Source organism: Carcharhinus amblyrhynchos, chromosome 5 (genome assembly GCF_965287045.1).
Source record: "Carcharhinus amblyrhynchos chromosome 5, sCarAmb.v2.hapA, whole genome shotgun sequence".
NCBI classification, from domain to species: domain Eukaryota; kingdom Metazoa; phylum Chordata; class Chondrichthyes; order Carcharhiniformes; family Carcharhinidae; genus Carcharhinus; species Carcharhinus amblyrhynchos.
In genome coordinates, this window is record NC_137328.1 from 75,962,975 (window position 1) to 75,979,842 (window position 16,868).

General features: G+C 40.5%; 1 protein-coding gene across 2 annotated transcripts in view; it reads right to left on the bottom strand.

Annotated features, from left to right (window-relative positions):
* The window catches only part of fer (fer (fps/fes related) tyrosine kinase), a 204,580-nt gene that overhangs the window by 99,166 nt on the left and 88,546 nt on the right, over window positions 1-16,868 (bottom strand). For both annotated transcript variants that reach the window (XM_080189038.1, XM_080189039.1), the window contains exon 10: window positions 6,794-6,886. In XM_080189038.1, coding sequence (XP_080045164.1) covers window positions 6,794-6,886 — 93 coding nt within the window. The remainder of the gene's footprint in view (window positions 1-6,793; window positions 6,887-16,868) is intronic.

The window sequence follows — 16,868 nt, forward strand, 5'->3', positions numbered from 1 at the left end:
TCTAGGTTCTTGTTTGGCATTTCAGCTATTTCATTTTTCAATAATTCAATAGTTCTCAGCAACTTAAGGTATCAGGTGCTTTTCCTTCCCATTCCTTTGTTTTTAGCTCCAAGTCTACATTGTCTGATATTCTTGTCTTTTCTTTACCCACCTGCAGTTTGAAACACTTTGGCTTCAATCATGGTCAAGTGTCTCAGCACTACCCTGACAACATGTCAGGATTTTCAAAAAGAGTTAATTTTAAAACTTTCAGAATGTTCTCTGCACTATCATGCAGCTTGCTTGGGAATTGTTTTCTTTCCTTTTGTAGCTGTATTGGAGGTATGCCATCCTTCTTAAGCTCTGTGTACACCTCAGCCTGAGGCAAGATACTAGTCAAAAGGTTTCTAATACTTCAAAGCTGGCTGAGGTTTTATCAATGCACATCATCAGGATAACTTCATCAGCAAGTTCAGCAAAAAAAATATAAAAATACATTAATTTGGGTCTCTTCTGGTTTTCTACTTAGACCTGATGCATTCAAGAAATTTAGAAATGTTTCTCACCAGGTGCCAATTGTGCATTAGGTTTGGCTCTTGCATGGATCCAAACCAGCATGATGAACTAGATTTTTGATCTGCAGTCACTAAATTTTAAGTGTGTATAGCTTTAAATGCTGTCAGGAAATCCAAGGTGGCACTGCTGCATGACTCTTCACAATGAGGTTACCAGCACTTGTCAGTTTTGGTGAGGTCCTGCAGTATCAGCCCTCACAATTTCTGAGTTTTAAATTTTTCAGCAGCAATTGTCTGGATCAACAAGCTTTCCCTGCAGTATCTAAGTATTTTTGGATTGTGAAATCTGGCAATCTCCTGCGTCTTCACGTCTGGTGCTTTTTGTCAGGTCAGAATGCTTCTGTTTTATCAATCAAGGTTTTCAATTATTTCTCCACTTCTGAGAGGTTCTAATAGCTGCTGCCATGTTGTAAGATATTGTGTAGTTCAGTAGGTCTCTCAAAGTGATTCTGGCTCTTGTATAATTTAACACTAAGGGTGGAATTTTCCCATTATGCCCACCACAGGAATCGTAGCGGGCACAGGCAGACCGAGCAAAGATCCGTTCATTTCGGGTGGGATTTTCTGATCCTGGGGCAAGTGGGCCAAAAAACCTGGCCCTCAGTGTTAATCAACTAATACTAACTAATACAAGGTCTAAAGTAGGATCCGTCTCAATGTCCACTTCTACACTCTGTCTAGTGCACAACAGCCCTCTAGACTTGGATCATGTCTTTCTTTACATCACACTATGGGTGCACTGTACCCAGTCATGTGTTAATCCTTTCTCTGCCAGACCCTTATACTGCAGAATCAAGGATGTTACTGAGCTACTTCAGAGGGTTCTGAGAGGAATGAATGAAACAACTACTAGTCATGGACCATCTTGGCACCAATGACATCAGTATAAAGAGGACATGACCTGCTGATGGATTTTAGGGAGCTGAGAAAGAAAATAGTGAGCAGGACTGCTAAGGCAGTCATGTACAATAAAAATAAGAGGTTAGAACAGATGGCTCCAAAAGAGAAAATGTTGGAAAATCTCAGCAGGTCTGGCAGCATCTGTAAGGGCAGGAAAGAGCTGATGTTGCGAGTCCAGAGGACCCTTTGTCAAAACTTTTCCCCCTTACAGATGCTGCCAGATCTGCTGAGATTTTTGGTTTCACATTCCAGCATCCCCAGTAATTTGCTTTTATTTAGAACAGATGGCTGCAAGTATATGATGCAGGAACCAGGACTTAAGATTCTAAGTCACCGGAACCATTTTTGGGGGAAGATGGGAGCTTTACAAGCTCAATAAGTTGCATTTCAAGAGAGACAGAACAAATGTTTTTATGGGGCAATTTGTTAACTGACTTAGCAGGGGGTGGGAATCAGAATGCAACAATATGGATCAAAAACAAGGTGGCCAAAAAAAATGGGAGAAACAGTTAGCATTAGAGTACGAAAAAGTAAGGTATTAGGTAGGATCAGAGTAAGAGGGAATGCAGAGTCTAAATTAGGTTGACAATGCATCTGAATGGATGGAGCAGTATGGTTAAATAATGCAAATGAGCTGCAGGTGTAAATAGCAAAGTAGAAATACAATATTGTGCCAATAATGAAGACCTGGCTCAAAAAAAGGGCAGGATTGGGCCCCAGTCCAACGCCGGTATCCCCATATCTAAATATTTCTCGACAGAAGTTGTTTAGGAAAGATAGGGAAGGAAAGAAATGGGAAAATATTATAGTGCTAGAGAAAGAAAGAGGATGTTCTAGAGGGCTCAAGTATAGAATCAAGTTGGTTACAGTTAGGAAAAAGAGAGATATCATTACATTACTGGGTGCATTCTATAGGCTATCAACTAATGGAAGGATTAAGGATACAGAGGAATAAACCTACAAAGAAATTACAAGTGGTGCAAAAGTTACAGAGCAATTATAATGGGGAGGGGGGTTAATTATCCTAATTTAGTCTTAGATACTAATTGAGTAACACCAAGGAAATGTTTCTAAAGCATGTCCAGAAGATTCTACAGGATGTTTCCAGCCCAATAAGAAAGGAGACATTGCTGGATCTAGTTTTAGGGAATGAGACGGGTCAAGTAGATCAAGTCTCAGGGCAGAATATTTAAGGGGCTGTGATCATTACATCATTAAGTTTATAAGAGCTATGGGACAGCACAAGTAGCAATCCAGCATGAAAATTATAGAACATAGAAAACCACAGCTCAAACAGGCCCTTCGGCCCACAAGTTATGCTGATCATATCCCTACCTACTATGCCTACCTATAAACCCTCAATCCCATTAAATCCCATGTACTCATCCAGAAATCTCTTAAGACCCCAATGAGTTCGCCTTTCATTATGAATTCATATTTCAATTATGAATTGGGAAAGGTCAATTGAAATGAGGCCCAGCAGAACAGGCATCAAAGATTAGGCAGCATAATTAACTGAACAATGAGCTGCCTTAAATGGTTGAGGTAATTCCTACAAAGGAGAAATGTTGAACAAAGTGAGAAGATTCTGATGACCAAAGTGTTAGAGAGTAAGTTGAAGCAGAGAAATGGTTTGATAGATGTGAAGTAACACAAGTGAGAACTTAACTAAATACAGAAACCTCAGTGGGGAAATAAGAAAAACAAAAAATTAAACAAACAAAAAGAGAGCACACAAGAGACTGGTACAAATATAAAAGGAAATCAAAATATTTTCTTGAAGCAGTTTAGTATTAGAAGGGTAGGAAACAGAAGAATGGGTTGATTAGAGCCATATCGTGGACATATGCATGAAGGAAGAGGTATGGCTGATGTACTAAATGAGTGCTTTGCAAAGTCACGGTGAAAGAGGTGGTATCAGAGTTACTGGATAGACTAAAATTTCATAAAGAAATATTAAAAAGGTTGTCTGTACTTAAGTTGCTAAGTCACCAGGGACAGGATTTGACATAACCTAGGATACTTAGAGAAATATAGGTTGAAATTGTGAGGCACTGGCCATAATCTGTCAATCCACCTAAGATAATCGGGGTGATCCCAGAGGACAAGTGAATTGCAAATATTGCATTTACTCAGAGAGGGGTGCAAGGATAATCCTAGCAATTACAGGTCAGTCAGTTTAGTCTTGGTAAGAGAAAAGCTTTTAAAAACCATGAGGAACAAAATTAACAGTAGCTTGGACAAATGTAGATTTAGTAATGAAAGCCTGCATTGACTTGTTAAGGACAATTTGCATTTAACTAACCTGAGTGTTTTTTAAATGAGGTAACAGAGAGGGTAAATGTGGGTCATGTATTTGATGGTACATAGATTTCCAAAAAGCATTTGATAAAGGAATACACAACAGGTTTGTCAGCAAAGTTAAAGCCAACAATTGACAAAACCTGGAAGTATTATGAACTGTAGAAGAGAACAGAGATAGGCTTCAAGGGAATATAGATAGGCTGGTGGAATGGGCAGACAGATGGTAGATGGAATTCATTAATGCAGAGAAGTGCAAAGTGATACATTCTAGTGGGAAGAATAAAGAGTGGCAATTTATAATAAAGAATAGAATTCTAAATTCTACAGTTGCAATGGTACAAGAATCTGGGGGTGCATTTGCATGGATCACTGAAGATGGCAGGGCAGGTAACAAGGAAATGAGAAGCAGGGGTAAGCTATACAGCCCTTCGAGCCTGCTCCACCATTCATTTTGATCATGACTGATCATCAAATTCAATATCCTGATCCCCCTCATATTCCTTGATCCCTTTCGCCCCAACAGCTATATCTAATTTCTTCTTGAAATCAGACATTTTGTCCTCAATTACTTTGTGGTAGTGACTTCCACACGTTTATTACCCGTTGGGTGAAGAAATTTCTCTTCACCTCGGTTCTATAAGATTTACCCCTCATCCTCAAAAAATGACTCTTAGCTCTGGACTCCCCCACTATTGGGAGCATTACTTCTGATCCACCCTGTCTAATCCTGTTAGAATTTTATAAGTTTCAATGAGATCCCCTCTCACTCTTCTAAACTCATGATTCTCCTAACTGACGTAGTCTCTCCACATAACAGACCTGCCATCCCAGGAATCAGCCTGGAAAACCTTGACTGGACTCCCTCTATATCCAGGATGTCCTTCCTCAGATAAGGACACAAACTGCTCACAATACTCCAGGTATGGCCTCAGCAATGCATAATATAATTGGAGTAAAACATCCATCTCCCTATACTCAAATCCTCCCGCTATGAAGGCTAACTACCATTTGCCTTCTTTACAGCCTGCTCTGTGCACTAACTTTCACCAACTGATGCACGAGAACACCAAGGTCTCACAAGGTATCCACCTCTCACAATTTAGAGAAATTGTAGACAAAATCATTAGCAAGTCTTATAGGTCCCTAGGCTTTATAAATAAAGGCATAGGGTACAAAAAAAGAATCAATTAAATGATAAAGAACCTTTATAAAACAGTTTCAGCTTCACTGGAAAATTATGCCCAATTCTGCACATCACATTTCAGGAAAGATGAGAAGGTCTTGGTGAGATTACTGAAAAGGGTCATGAGAATGTTTGCAGGGATGAGGGACATCAGTCACATGGATTGAGAAGTTGTGGCTGTTCTCCTGCAAGTAAGTAAACATTGAGATGAGATTGAACAGAGCTGTTGAACATGGGAGTGGATACGGAGAAATCATTTCCATTAGCAAAAGGAACAGGAACCAAACAGTTAGCAAAAGAACCAAAAGACAAAAAGAGTGAAAAACATCTTTACTCAGACAGTAGTTAGGATCTGGAAATAGTGCCTGAGATTGTGGCTTTCACAAGGGAATTGCTTACATATCGGAATAGAAAAAATTGTGAAGCTATAGGGAAAAGATGGGGGAGTGGGATGAGCGGAATTGCGCTTGTCGGTCGCCTGCACAGACTTCTTTCCATGTTATATCTATTCTATAATTACAAATCCCAATGAAACGGTGATGGCTTCACTGGTTTAGCGCAATGTCATCCTGCACATGTTTAAAAATGAGAGAGACAGAACAAGTGAGAAGGAAAGAGATTTTAAAAAGTCTTGAAATTGAAAAAAACATTGAGAGTTTTAAATTAATAAGAGATGAGTCATAAACATCTTACTGTCATCCCTCCTGTAAAAAACCCCCAAAAGGTCCATAAGGATTCACTGAATTGATCTCCCTGTGGGGCTCGTTCAATAAGAGTTCCTTTGCTAACTGGCAATGACTTGCCCAGCTAGAACTCATTACCTGAGCCTTTCAGAGACTAGTTTGTGTACTGCACGATAGTGGTTTTACTTTGTAGTCTGTCATAAACTGTGTTCCTTTCCATTCGGGCTTCCTGAATCATTATATCGCCTTTGTCTAATTACGGCTTAATATTCTAATATAATGCTAGAGAGCATGATCCTATTTCTGTACTATGAAGTTAAATTCATAAATCTAATATAATCTTCACTGATCCTTCACTTTAAGAAAATTAATAGAAAATAATTTATTATAAATTTTATAGTGGATTCTTCTTAACAAACCTGAAAATAAAAACACAATTGAAAATAAAAAGCTTTGTTAAAATAATTAAGAATTGTGAAGTAGTGTAATGGTGCCTTTACTGTAGTAGTAATTCAAAGCATTTGCGTGATATTGCAGAGATCAGAGTTCAAATCCAAACGTAGCAGTTGATGATTTAAATTAATTTAGTGTAAAAAAAATGCAAACAAAACTCAATAACAATAAAGGTAACAAAGCGGTCAGATTTTGTTTTTGAAAACCTAACTTGTTCACTGCTGTGCTTTAGGAAAGAAAAAGTGCACTGCATATGACTCTGCAGCCACTTAATTGCACCAAACCATTACAAGGATCGAATCTCACATGCATTGCAGTGGTATGAAAAGAAAGTTCACCACCACAATCATCCTCTCTGGGTAATTCGGAACAAGCCACTAAAATTTATACCTCAAATAATTCTTTTCTCTTAATTTTCTCAAAGTAAGGTAACAATTGGGATTAAAATTCAAGATTTACAGTGAGGTCCACCCATACCCAGAATTTTTTTTTAAAAGAAAGGAATGTCCCATGTACTTCATCAAAAATTTAAGATAACTGAACTGGTCAGGTTCTCAGGTTCTTCAGTTAAACCACACACACACACACACACACACACACACACACACACACACACACACACACACACACACACACACACACACACACACACACACACACACCATTTCCCAGAATTGTATGCCAATTAAGATCACTTGAACATATTAATAACTTACAGATGAACTCAAATAATTCTTTGGTGATCTAATCATTCCAGCAATGGAATGTCGAATGGAGTCGAATTTTGAAACCTTGTCTTTTCCTTTATCCTGAAAAACAATACACAAAACTCAGGAAATGCATCACACACACCAATTTAAAATGGCACAGTCAAATCCTGATAAGGAATTAATTTTCTTACCATTCACCTTTTTATATTTCAAACATTTAATTGATTTACCTTAGCTCAATTCTACTTTAGAACAGAACGAGATGCAAAAATAGGTACTCAGTCCTTTGAACTTGCTCGACCAATTAATAAGATCATGGTACTATCCCCATATCTCTTGGCTTCCTTGGTATCTAAAAATCCAATTTGTTTTTTTAATAAACTCAAAGGCTAATCATTCACAGTCCTTCAAGGTTGATAATTCCCATGATTCATAACACAAATGAGGAAATTTCTCATCTCAGTCCAAAATGGCTGAGCCTTTATTCTGAGATTGCAACCTAGTTTGTCAAAAGGATCACGATTCACTCTCTAAATTCAACAGATTACAGGCCTACATAATTCAATCACTCCTCAAAACAATCCCATCATCTCAGAATTCAGTCCAGTATTGAACCTTTGTTGCATTCCCTTTCCCACTTAGATAAGGATATTAAAAACTGTACTCTGTACTCCTGGAATTATTGAACACTATAATTGCTGCAAGACTTTCATCTTTATATTCCAATGTCATTGTAATAAAGCCTTAATGCATAGCAGCATTTTTAATTGCATGGTACATCTCAACTTTCTGCAATAACCCAGTTGTCTCCAAGTATGTTCCCTTACCTTTCATGGACTTCTATGTTGATAAGATTGAACCTACCCTAGATCAACTATTTCTATGCTTTGCTCCCTTCCCTTCGAACAGTGCCCAAACTTCCAAGATTTCCCACCTTTTACCCTGAACTTGTAGCTTTCTGATCTCCCTCATTTTGTCCACAAGACCCTGTTACTGTTCCCTCAATCCTATTACAACTAATGACCTTACTTCTCTTCCTGGTCCCATGTTTGCTACATGGATAACTTCTCTTTCCTGGGTATTGACCCTCTATCCTTCATTGAAATGGCTCATACCAAAATTAACACCACTTTTATAAATGTGGTCAAGTTAATCTATCCCTCCTCATCCTTCTCAACCTGTTGGAAAGTTGAGGCAGTGGTGCAGCAGATCAATAACTAGAAATAGTTGACGATGGGTGAGCCGTTGTTGTCATCTATATGGATTTCAGTAAGGCGTTTGACAAAGTCCCTCACGGTAGGCTGGTAGAAAAGGTTAAGGCACATGGGATACAAGGACAGGTAGCTAGGTGGATTGAAAACTGGCTGGGCAATAGGAGACAGAGAGTAGTAGTGAAAGGGTCCTTTTCTGGCTGGAGGTCAGTCACCAGTGGTGTGCCGCAGGGCTCAGTACTGGGACCTCTTCTCTTTGTAGTATATATAAACGACTTGGAAGAGGGCGTACGTGGTGTGATCAGCAAGTTTGCAGATGACACCAAGATGGCAGGATTGGCAGATACTGAGGAAGACTGTCAGGTGACACAGCAGGATATAGATAGGTTGGTATATTGGGCAGATAGGTGGCAGATGGAATTTAATCCTGACAAATGCGAGGTGATGCATTTTGGGAGGAATAATGCAGGGAAGAGTTATATGATAAAAGGTAGACCGATTAAGGGTGTAGAAATACAGAGGGACCTGGGAGTGCAGGTGCACAAGTCTCTGAAGGTGTCAACACATGTAGAGAAGGTTGTGAAGAAAGCTTACGGAATGCTAGCCTTTATAGGAAGGGGTATAGAGTCTAAGAGCTGCCGTCTAATGCTTCAGTTGTACAGAATGTTGGTTAGGCCGCATTTGGAGTACTGCGTCCAGTTCTGGTCACCTTACTACTGGAAGGACGTGGAGACTCTGGAGAGGGTGCAGAGGAGGTTTACCAGGATGTTGCCTGGCATGGAAGGACTGAGTTACGAAGAAAGGTTGGAGAAACTGGAGCTCTTCTCCTTAGAACGACGGAGATTAAGGGGGGGATCTGATAGAGGTGTATAAAATAATGAAGGGAATAGATAGAGTCAACAGTGGTAGGCTTTTCCCTAGATTGGGGACAATTACGAGAGGTCACGATCTAAGGGTGAGGGGGGAGAAGTATAATTTGGATACTAGAGGAAGGTTTTTCACGCAGAGGGTCGTGGGGGTATGGAACGTGCTACCAAGTAAGATGGTGGAGGCAGGCACGTTGGACTTGTTTAAGGTTTACTTAGATAGACACATGAGCGAAACAGGGATGGAGGGTTATAGCAGACGGTATTAAAAAGGGACAGAGCCTCGGGACAACACTGGAAATGTAGTATTACATGTTAATGTTTTGTCTCTTTTAATCCACAGGTGTCAGTCCACCTTGTTGTCAAACGAGGGGCATGCACACAGTGGGTCATGCGTGGGCTGCTCTTGGAGGTTGAGAGTGGCCTAGTACTTTGTGTCGTTGTGTGTGCTTAATCCTGGACCAGACGACAGGCACCACAACAGCTCAGTGACTATCACTGCTAGCTGTGCAGATACATGGATTTGGGCCTGTGTCTGTGGGAGTTTGCGCATTCTCCCCATGGTTGCATGGGTTTCCTCCGGGTGCTCTGGTTTCCTCCCACACCCCAAAGATGTGCTCTTAGGCTGATTGGTGTACCAAATTGACCCTACACTATTCTCCCCTGAATCTGGCTACATTAGGGGTACCATTCACATACACACAGGGCAGGGTAGGTGTAGGAAAATGCTTTGTTGAAATGGCGGCGTGGCCTCTTTGGGCCGAAGGGTCTGTTTCCCATGCTGCGTTGTTCTTTGTTCTTTGTAAATACAACTGCAAATGAAGGATCAGAGACTACATAATTCAGAGTTTGAAAATGGAGCTGTAAGCAGATTGAAGGAAAAGCTGTCCAGGGGTGGATACAAAGAAAGCGAAGTATACTTTTACATCCTCATACAAATGATCAAATGAAGCTTTCACTTCTGGAAGACAAGTTCAAGGAGGCAAATAACTGATTCTCAATGATTCTTTCATACCATATGGATGGTTTGTGTCCTAGGAGAGCACTGCATGGAACTCTAGCAGTGGAACCCAGGCCATTGTTTTGTGAATAAAAGTGCATTACATTCCCCTTTGAAACTATGTTACAGATAGTCAGAAAATTCATAACATGTATAATTTATCTAATGTAGTATCAATTTTGTACTTAGTGATGCAAAGCTCAGCACTGAACAGGACACCAAGATTGCAATTTGATTTCACTTGAGGCAATAATAGGGAGCAAGACAGAACATGCTATTTTAACATACCTAGAGGCTAGCACAGCTCACTTAAAATGGGATCTCAGATGAAGATGCTGGCAATACATAGATGGTGACCATGTAGTGAGGAGATTTTTTTTTAAAGAGGATAGAGCTGTGTGAGCTCAACATGCATGTGGAGTGTCATCTCCAATTGCAGCGAGATCTTGATCAATTGGGCCAGTGGGCTGACAAATGGCAGATGGAGTTTAATTTAGACAAATGCAAGGTGATGCATTTTGGTGGATTGAACCAGGGCAGGACTTACTCAGTTAATAGGAGGGCACTGGGGAGAGTTACAGAACAAAAGAGATCTAGGCGTACGTGTTCATTGCTCCTTGAAAGTGGAGTCACAGGTGGACAGAGTGGTGAAGAAGGCATTCAGCATGCTTGGTTTCATTTGTTAGAACATTGAATACAGGAGTTGGGAAGTCTTGAAGTTGTACAAGACATTGGTAAGGCCACACGTGGAACACTATGTGCAATTCCGGTCACCCTATTATAGAATCCTGATTGCAGGATGGATCTGCAGGAAGGATGAGCACTGGAGGCAAGAACAAAAAAAAGTACAGCAATTTAATGGGAGTGAGGTGAATAAGAGCGCAAAATTTAGCAAAGTCATTCTAAATCAATAAAAAACACCAGTTCGTCCCACCTAGAGTATTGCATTCAATTCTGGGCACTATGTTTCAGAAAGAATATAAAGAATTTGGAGAGATTATATTTGAGTTTTACTAGAATGGTTCCAGGGATGAGGGATTACAGCTGCAGAAGCTGGGATTTTTCTCAGAGCAGAGAAGGCTAGGGGGAGATTTCATAGGATGTATTTTACAAGCATGAAGGGCTTAGATAAAGAAAAAAAAGAAAAGCTGTTTCTCATAACTAGAGAGAACCAGAGGACGCAAATTTAAAGGTGACTTGACAAATGAACAGAGGTGATATAAAGAAACACCCCTCGTTTACAACAACTGGTTTGAAGACTCTGCTTGACAAGGTGGTGGAAACACATTCAATAAAAGTTTTCAAAACGTAATTGGAAGGAGAAATAATTTACAGGGATGTGAGGAAAGATTGAGATTACTCTTTGCAAGAGCCTGCATGGCCTTGATGGATCAAATTGGCTTCCATTCTGAGCAATTCTATCCACTTTTTAGGTTGCATGGTGCATGAAAGGATGATTCTTGAAACCAAACTACAAAGGTTAAATCTTACAAATGACAGACTGCCTGCCTTTCACCATTCACTGAATCAAATCACTGATCTGAATTGAAAGATTTAGCTGTTCGAACGATTTCCAGAAATACATTTGAACAGAGCATGAAAATGAATATAGTGCATTCTATTTTAATGAGCTGATTCTTCAATCATTGGAGTTTAATACATAAGTGTAGTTGAACAAATCATATTCAATTGTCAATCAATTAGTTACGTGCAAAGTAATTGAAATTCCAGAACAAGCAGAATTGTCAATCTTATTTAAGTTTGATAATTGAAGATTGTTATATAATGTGATCAGTGGGCCCAACAACAGAAAAAGCATTAGGGCGCATGATTTCTCTCCCTTCTCTACCTCCTCAGAATTCTGGCCCAAATTCCATAATTTTACACAACACATCCCTGTAATCTTAAGTGAGACAGTGTTTCATTAATACCTGCGTTCGCCTTTCTGCAGTTGTCAAACCCTATAGATTTCTATAGTGCCTCTTCTAGACAGGAATTGCTTTAGCAAAAAAGTTGCTTTTATGTTAAAGGCTCACATATTGTCCAATGAGTGCGATGACCAGTCAGGCCACTATATACTCTGATTACCTTAGTTTAATTCAAAAATTTAACCAAATTTCTTAGTCAAAACTCACAAATGCCAGGAAGTTAAGAAATGTGTTGCTGCCACCTGCTGGCACAATTTCAATAGTAATATCAGTTATCATAAAGCATACAAGTCAACCCATTTTTCCAGCCCCAAAAATCACGTTTCTATATACACCAGCGTATAAATCAACTCCTCTTTTCAGACAGGGCATGTTATTTGCAGATTAGTAGTCAAGCTCAATTTTGCACGCCACAAGTTAACCCCCATTTTGGCAAGAGACTTGAGACTTCAAGGGCTGACTTCTACGTTGACATTTACAATGGTGATCTGCTTAAGGGCAGGCCCTCTGCTCATTTCTCCACCATCTTGTGCTTTTCTTTGCAGTTACTCAATTTTTGATTTCAATGATCAATATGACTACGGAAAAGTATACATTAAGTAGTTTCTTGCTGCCTTCCTCATGTGCTTAAAGGAAAAACAAGTTTTCTTCTGACTATAAGCAACCATTGTCCTTAGAGATTTTAACTCTCTGCTATCATTGAAAATTTCCTTCGATTCTGCCACTGGTTATAGCTTGCAATCCAGAGCGTGACAATCTTAGCTGAACCAGGGGCCAATCACAAAATGGCGAGGACCACGACCTCAAGCACTCAAATGATCCAACTACCTTAATAAGTACAGCAGCATTTCAAATTTAAATTTTAAACATATCGTCCATGCCAGGGTTCAGTAGGATTTATGCAACCTATAGAACACTGCAAAACATCAGACCACTCAGCATCCAGCTTTTATTAACCAAATAAATGCAACTCTGGCAGAAATGCTTCAAATTACGTTCTCCAATTTTTCAATCTTCTTTCCTTGATTCTAAAACTTTTGCACAATGGCATAATTATTTTGTGAATGCTAGCGTACCGAGACACGACACAATATTAAAACGGAATAACGTTAGCAGCAAGAACGCTGCAAGTTCAAATGTCACAACCTACAGTCAGTACAAACAGGCATACAGTTGCCAGGCTTAGATCAAAGTGAAACAAATAGCAATCTTCTGAAATATTTCTTGTACACCACCTTGGACAGTCACTGACTGTCTTAACCCACTGCCTTTTCAGATTTAGCAGAAGCTGCTAATGGATTTGAAACTTTTGAAAAACCATTGTAAGACTATTAATTGACATTATTCCCAAATCAGTTTGAGTTGCATCTTAAAAAACTATGCCCATCAACTCGAAGTTGAGAATTAAACACTCCAAATTTTGGTGCAATTTAATGCCATGCTCAATAAATTAGAACAGACTTTACAGACAAAAGTTAAAATTTCCCTCAGTAACTACAAGACTCCCAGCTTGGGTCACTGTCTGTGCAGAGTCTGTACGTTCTCCCTGTGTCTGTGTGGGTTTCCTCCGGGTGCTCCTATTTCCTCCCACAGCCCGAAAGACATGCTGGTTAAGTGCAATGGTCATGCTAAATTCTCCCTCAGTGTACCTGAAGAGGTGCTGGAGTGCGGTGACTAGGGGATTTTCACAGTAACTTAATTAGTGTTAATAAGAACCGCCAACACGCTCGTGTACCTGTAAACCCGGTAACTCAAAGAAACTTTGACTAGACAGGTTCCGGTCTGTCCGGGGGATAGTTGGTGATGTGCATTCAACCCAAAGGATGCGATTGCACCTATCAAGCCTTACTGAGACCTCCAGCCCAGACAATTGGCTTTGAGGGAAGTCACATATACCGTACCTGGTGAGAGGCAGCAAATGGTTGTTGGTGCCCCATCTCATCCATAATGATCACAAGCCAGATGATGATGTGAACGAAAAGGTTCGTGGGAACCTCTAAAGACTGTCGAAAGGGACATTTAGTCTTCCATGCCCTGAGGGGTCAGGTGTGGTTAGACAGCGACCAGTGCAGCTCCCAGGTTGTGCGAGCGGATTTCATGTTACGGTTGCGTTGTCGGAGTTGTTGTGTTGCTTGTTGTACTGTTGTTTGTGTTACTTAATAAAAACTGCTTTGTAACTCAAATGATGTTTATGGGTAAACTGCTCCGAATAAACGAGCAATAACTAACATTCACGACAAACGTTTCCAGTGGGTGTGATTCAGTCTGCTTGTCTGCAATTGTGGTGGTTGTGGCCATATCGCACCGAGATCAATTCCCCGATTCTGCCTATTGCCAAAGGGCTGTGGTACCATCTGGTGGATGACGCTCTGATTCCTTTCAGAAGTGCACAGCACATTGTCGACGAGCAACAATAAAACTCGGACACGACGCTCTCTGGAGTGTCTCTCGAAAATAAGCCTACTTGCGAAACTAATAAATAAACTTTAGACTCAGAAACAGAATAGATCTCAATCCGTCACAAGCAGGAAGCCAGAAGCATCATTTCCTGACAAAGTAGCATTTACAGGGAAGCAGAAATTTAAGTAGCGATTTTAAATACCAAAAACACTTCAGGAGGCTTCCAAAATTTTGGAAGTCAGACTGCCATTTTCTGACAAGCAAGGAGCAATGGAAAATGTTAGTAATAACTTGCATTCATTTAAGGATGTTTTTGCTTGTTAAAGATCCCTCAGAAATTCGAGTTCAGCTACAAAATTACAGCTGGTTATTGTTCAGTGATTCATTAGGTACAATAACCTCAATCCTGAAAATTCTTGAGAAGTAGGGGAACAAAATAATATCTTAAAATAAAGTGCTCTTATGTACTCCTTTGAAACAAATGTTGCAGCTGGTGTTGAGTAAAAATTTGTCCTTCATGGTTTCATGACCAATCATCCCAGTGATTTAAAAATACTGATATTGAATTGAAGTTCCAATTCTAGTGAAGCATTGCTTCACTCAGATAACATCTCTGCAATGCAGGTGCACCCTTTGCATTCCTTTGTCAGGACTAGAAGTGTAAGACAAAACTGGCCAATGATTTACTTGTACATGGGGCAGAACATTCCCTCAAGGATAGGAAATATAAGTTAGGACTGTTTCCAGGTCACATGTGGAACAACAATCCCAAGGTTTATATTATTTGGCCAGAAAATGGATTTGGCAACCAACAGGCAGGTACTGAGGTAGATCTGTTCAAGTATGAACCCAATTTAACCAGATGATAGCTATTACTATGGTTGGCATTTCACTGCTGCACCATTTGGCAGCAACTGACGGAGAAACTTGGAAAACCCAAGTGCAGATCTCGAGATTCTCCAAGAAGATTTAAGTAAGAGGAGGGAGGTCCTTTTCTGTTAGGGTGGCAAGAGAAGGTCACCCACCCAAACAAGAAAACTTGGTTGGAGATAGCTGACACAGTTAGCAGAAAGAGAGAGATATGTAGAAACTAGATCCAGTTTCAAAAGAAGTTCAACCATTTATTTTTGGCCTTGATAACTACCCTCCAAGCAACTGATGCATAGGAACCAAGGTCAGGTAGTGTGACATGAATTTGGACATCTGTTCCAGAAGTGCCTGACTGGATGTGACAGATTTGCACCAACCGGTGTTACATTGAGGGTCAGAGGAACTGAAGTCAAGATCAATTAAACAACATCTCTTGAAAATGCAAGACTTTATATTTTAATTAGTTAAAATGCACTATCTTTTATAATGTGCACAGACAAGCATTTACATGCAATATTTGCATTCTAATCCATTGAAATGCACTGCTCTACTCTAATTCCCTTCTTCTTTCTCACTCATCCCTCAAACAAACACTCAGGCCACACTTCACACCTGCCAAATTTACTGCTGAAAATGCAGGAAATGCCTACATCCTAGAAAATCACACTCCAGCACGCAAAAACCTTCTATTCCACAAGATTAACTTTGTTCTTTGTAAATTGAACTCCCAGTGCCCAACCCTCTGGAGGCCCTCGATTGCCAAACCACTCACTCTAGCAAGGTCAGGCCACCTGCTCTCTGCAAATGCGACCTACAGGAAACCCTAGACACACTGGAAGTCTCTGGGTCTGCTAACAGGATGGAAATTACATTATAAATGGGAATTAGCATAATTTATGCAGCTCCACACCAATTTCTGCCACAGAGCTGACAGCACCCAGAAATCTGGTTGCCAAAGACTCACGGAGGCTGTGGCATCCAGCAGGGAGCCCTGGAAATGGCCTCCACTTGAATCTCCCAGCGCACTGTGCTACAAAAGCAGTAAGAAGTCTCACAACACAAGGTTAAAGTCCAACAGGTTTATTTGGTAGCAAAAGCCCAGCCTTCAGGAGAACAGTGACCACGACACAACACAACCCTGCCAAAGCAACCTCGGCAAGACATGCCGGATCATCGACACGGATGCCATCATCTCACGTGAGAACACCATCCACATGGTGCAATTCTTGCAACTCAGCCAACGGTGTCTACCTGATACGTTGCAGGAAAGAATGTCCTGAGGCATGGTACACTGAGGAGATCATGCAGACGCTATGACAATGGACAAACAAACACCGCTCGACAATCACCAGGCAAAAATATTCTCTTCCTGTTGGGGAACACTTCAGCGTTCATGGGTCTTCGGCCTCTGATCTTTGGGTTAACTTTCTCCAAAGCAGCTTTCACGACACACGACAGCGCAGAGTTGCTGAGCAAAAGCAGATAGCCAAGTTCTGCACACAAGGACGGCCTCAACCGGGATCTAGAGTTCACGTCACGCTATCTGTAACCTCCACAACTTGCCTGGACTTGCAACATCTCACTAACTGTCCTGGCTGGAGACAATACATATCTCTTTAACCTGTGCTTAACGCTCTCACCACTCACATTGTCTGTCCTTTAAGACTTGATTACCTGTAAAGACTCACATTCCAACCATTATTTTATAAATTGAGTTTGTGTCTTTACATGCCCTGTTTGTGAATAGAACTCCCATTCACCTGACGAAGGGGCAGCAAGTGCTCCAAAAGCTAGTGGCTTTTGCTA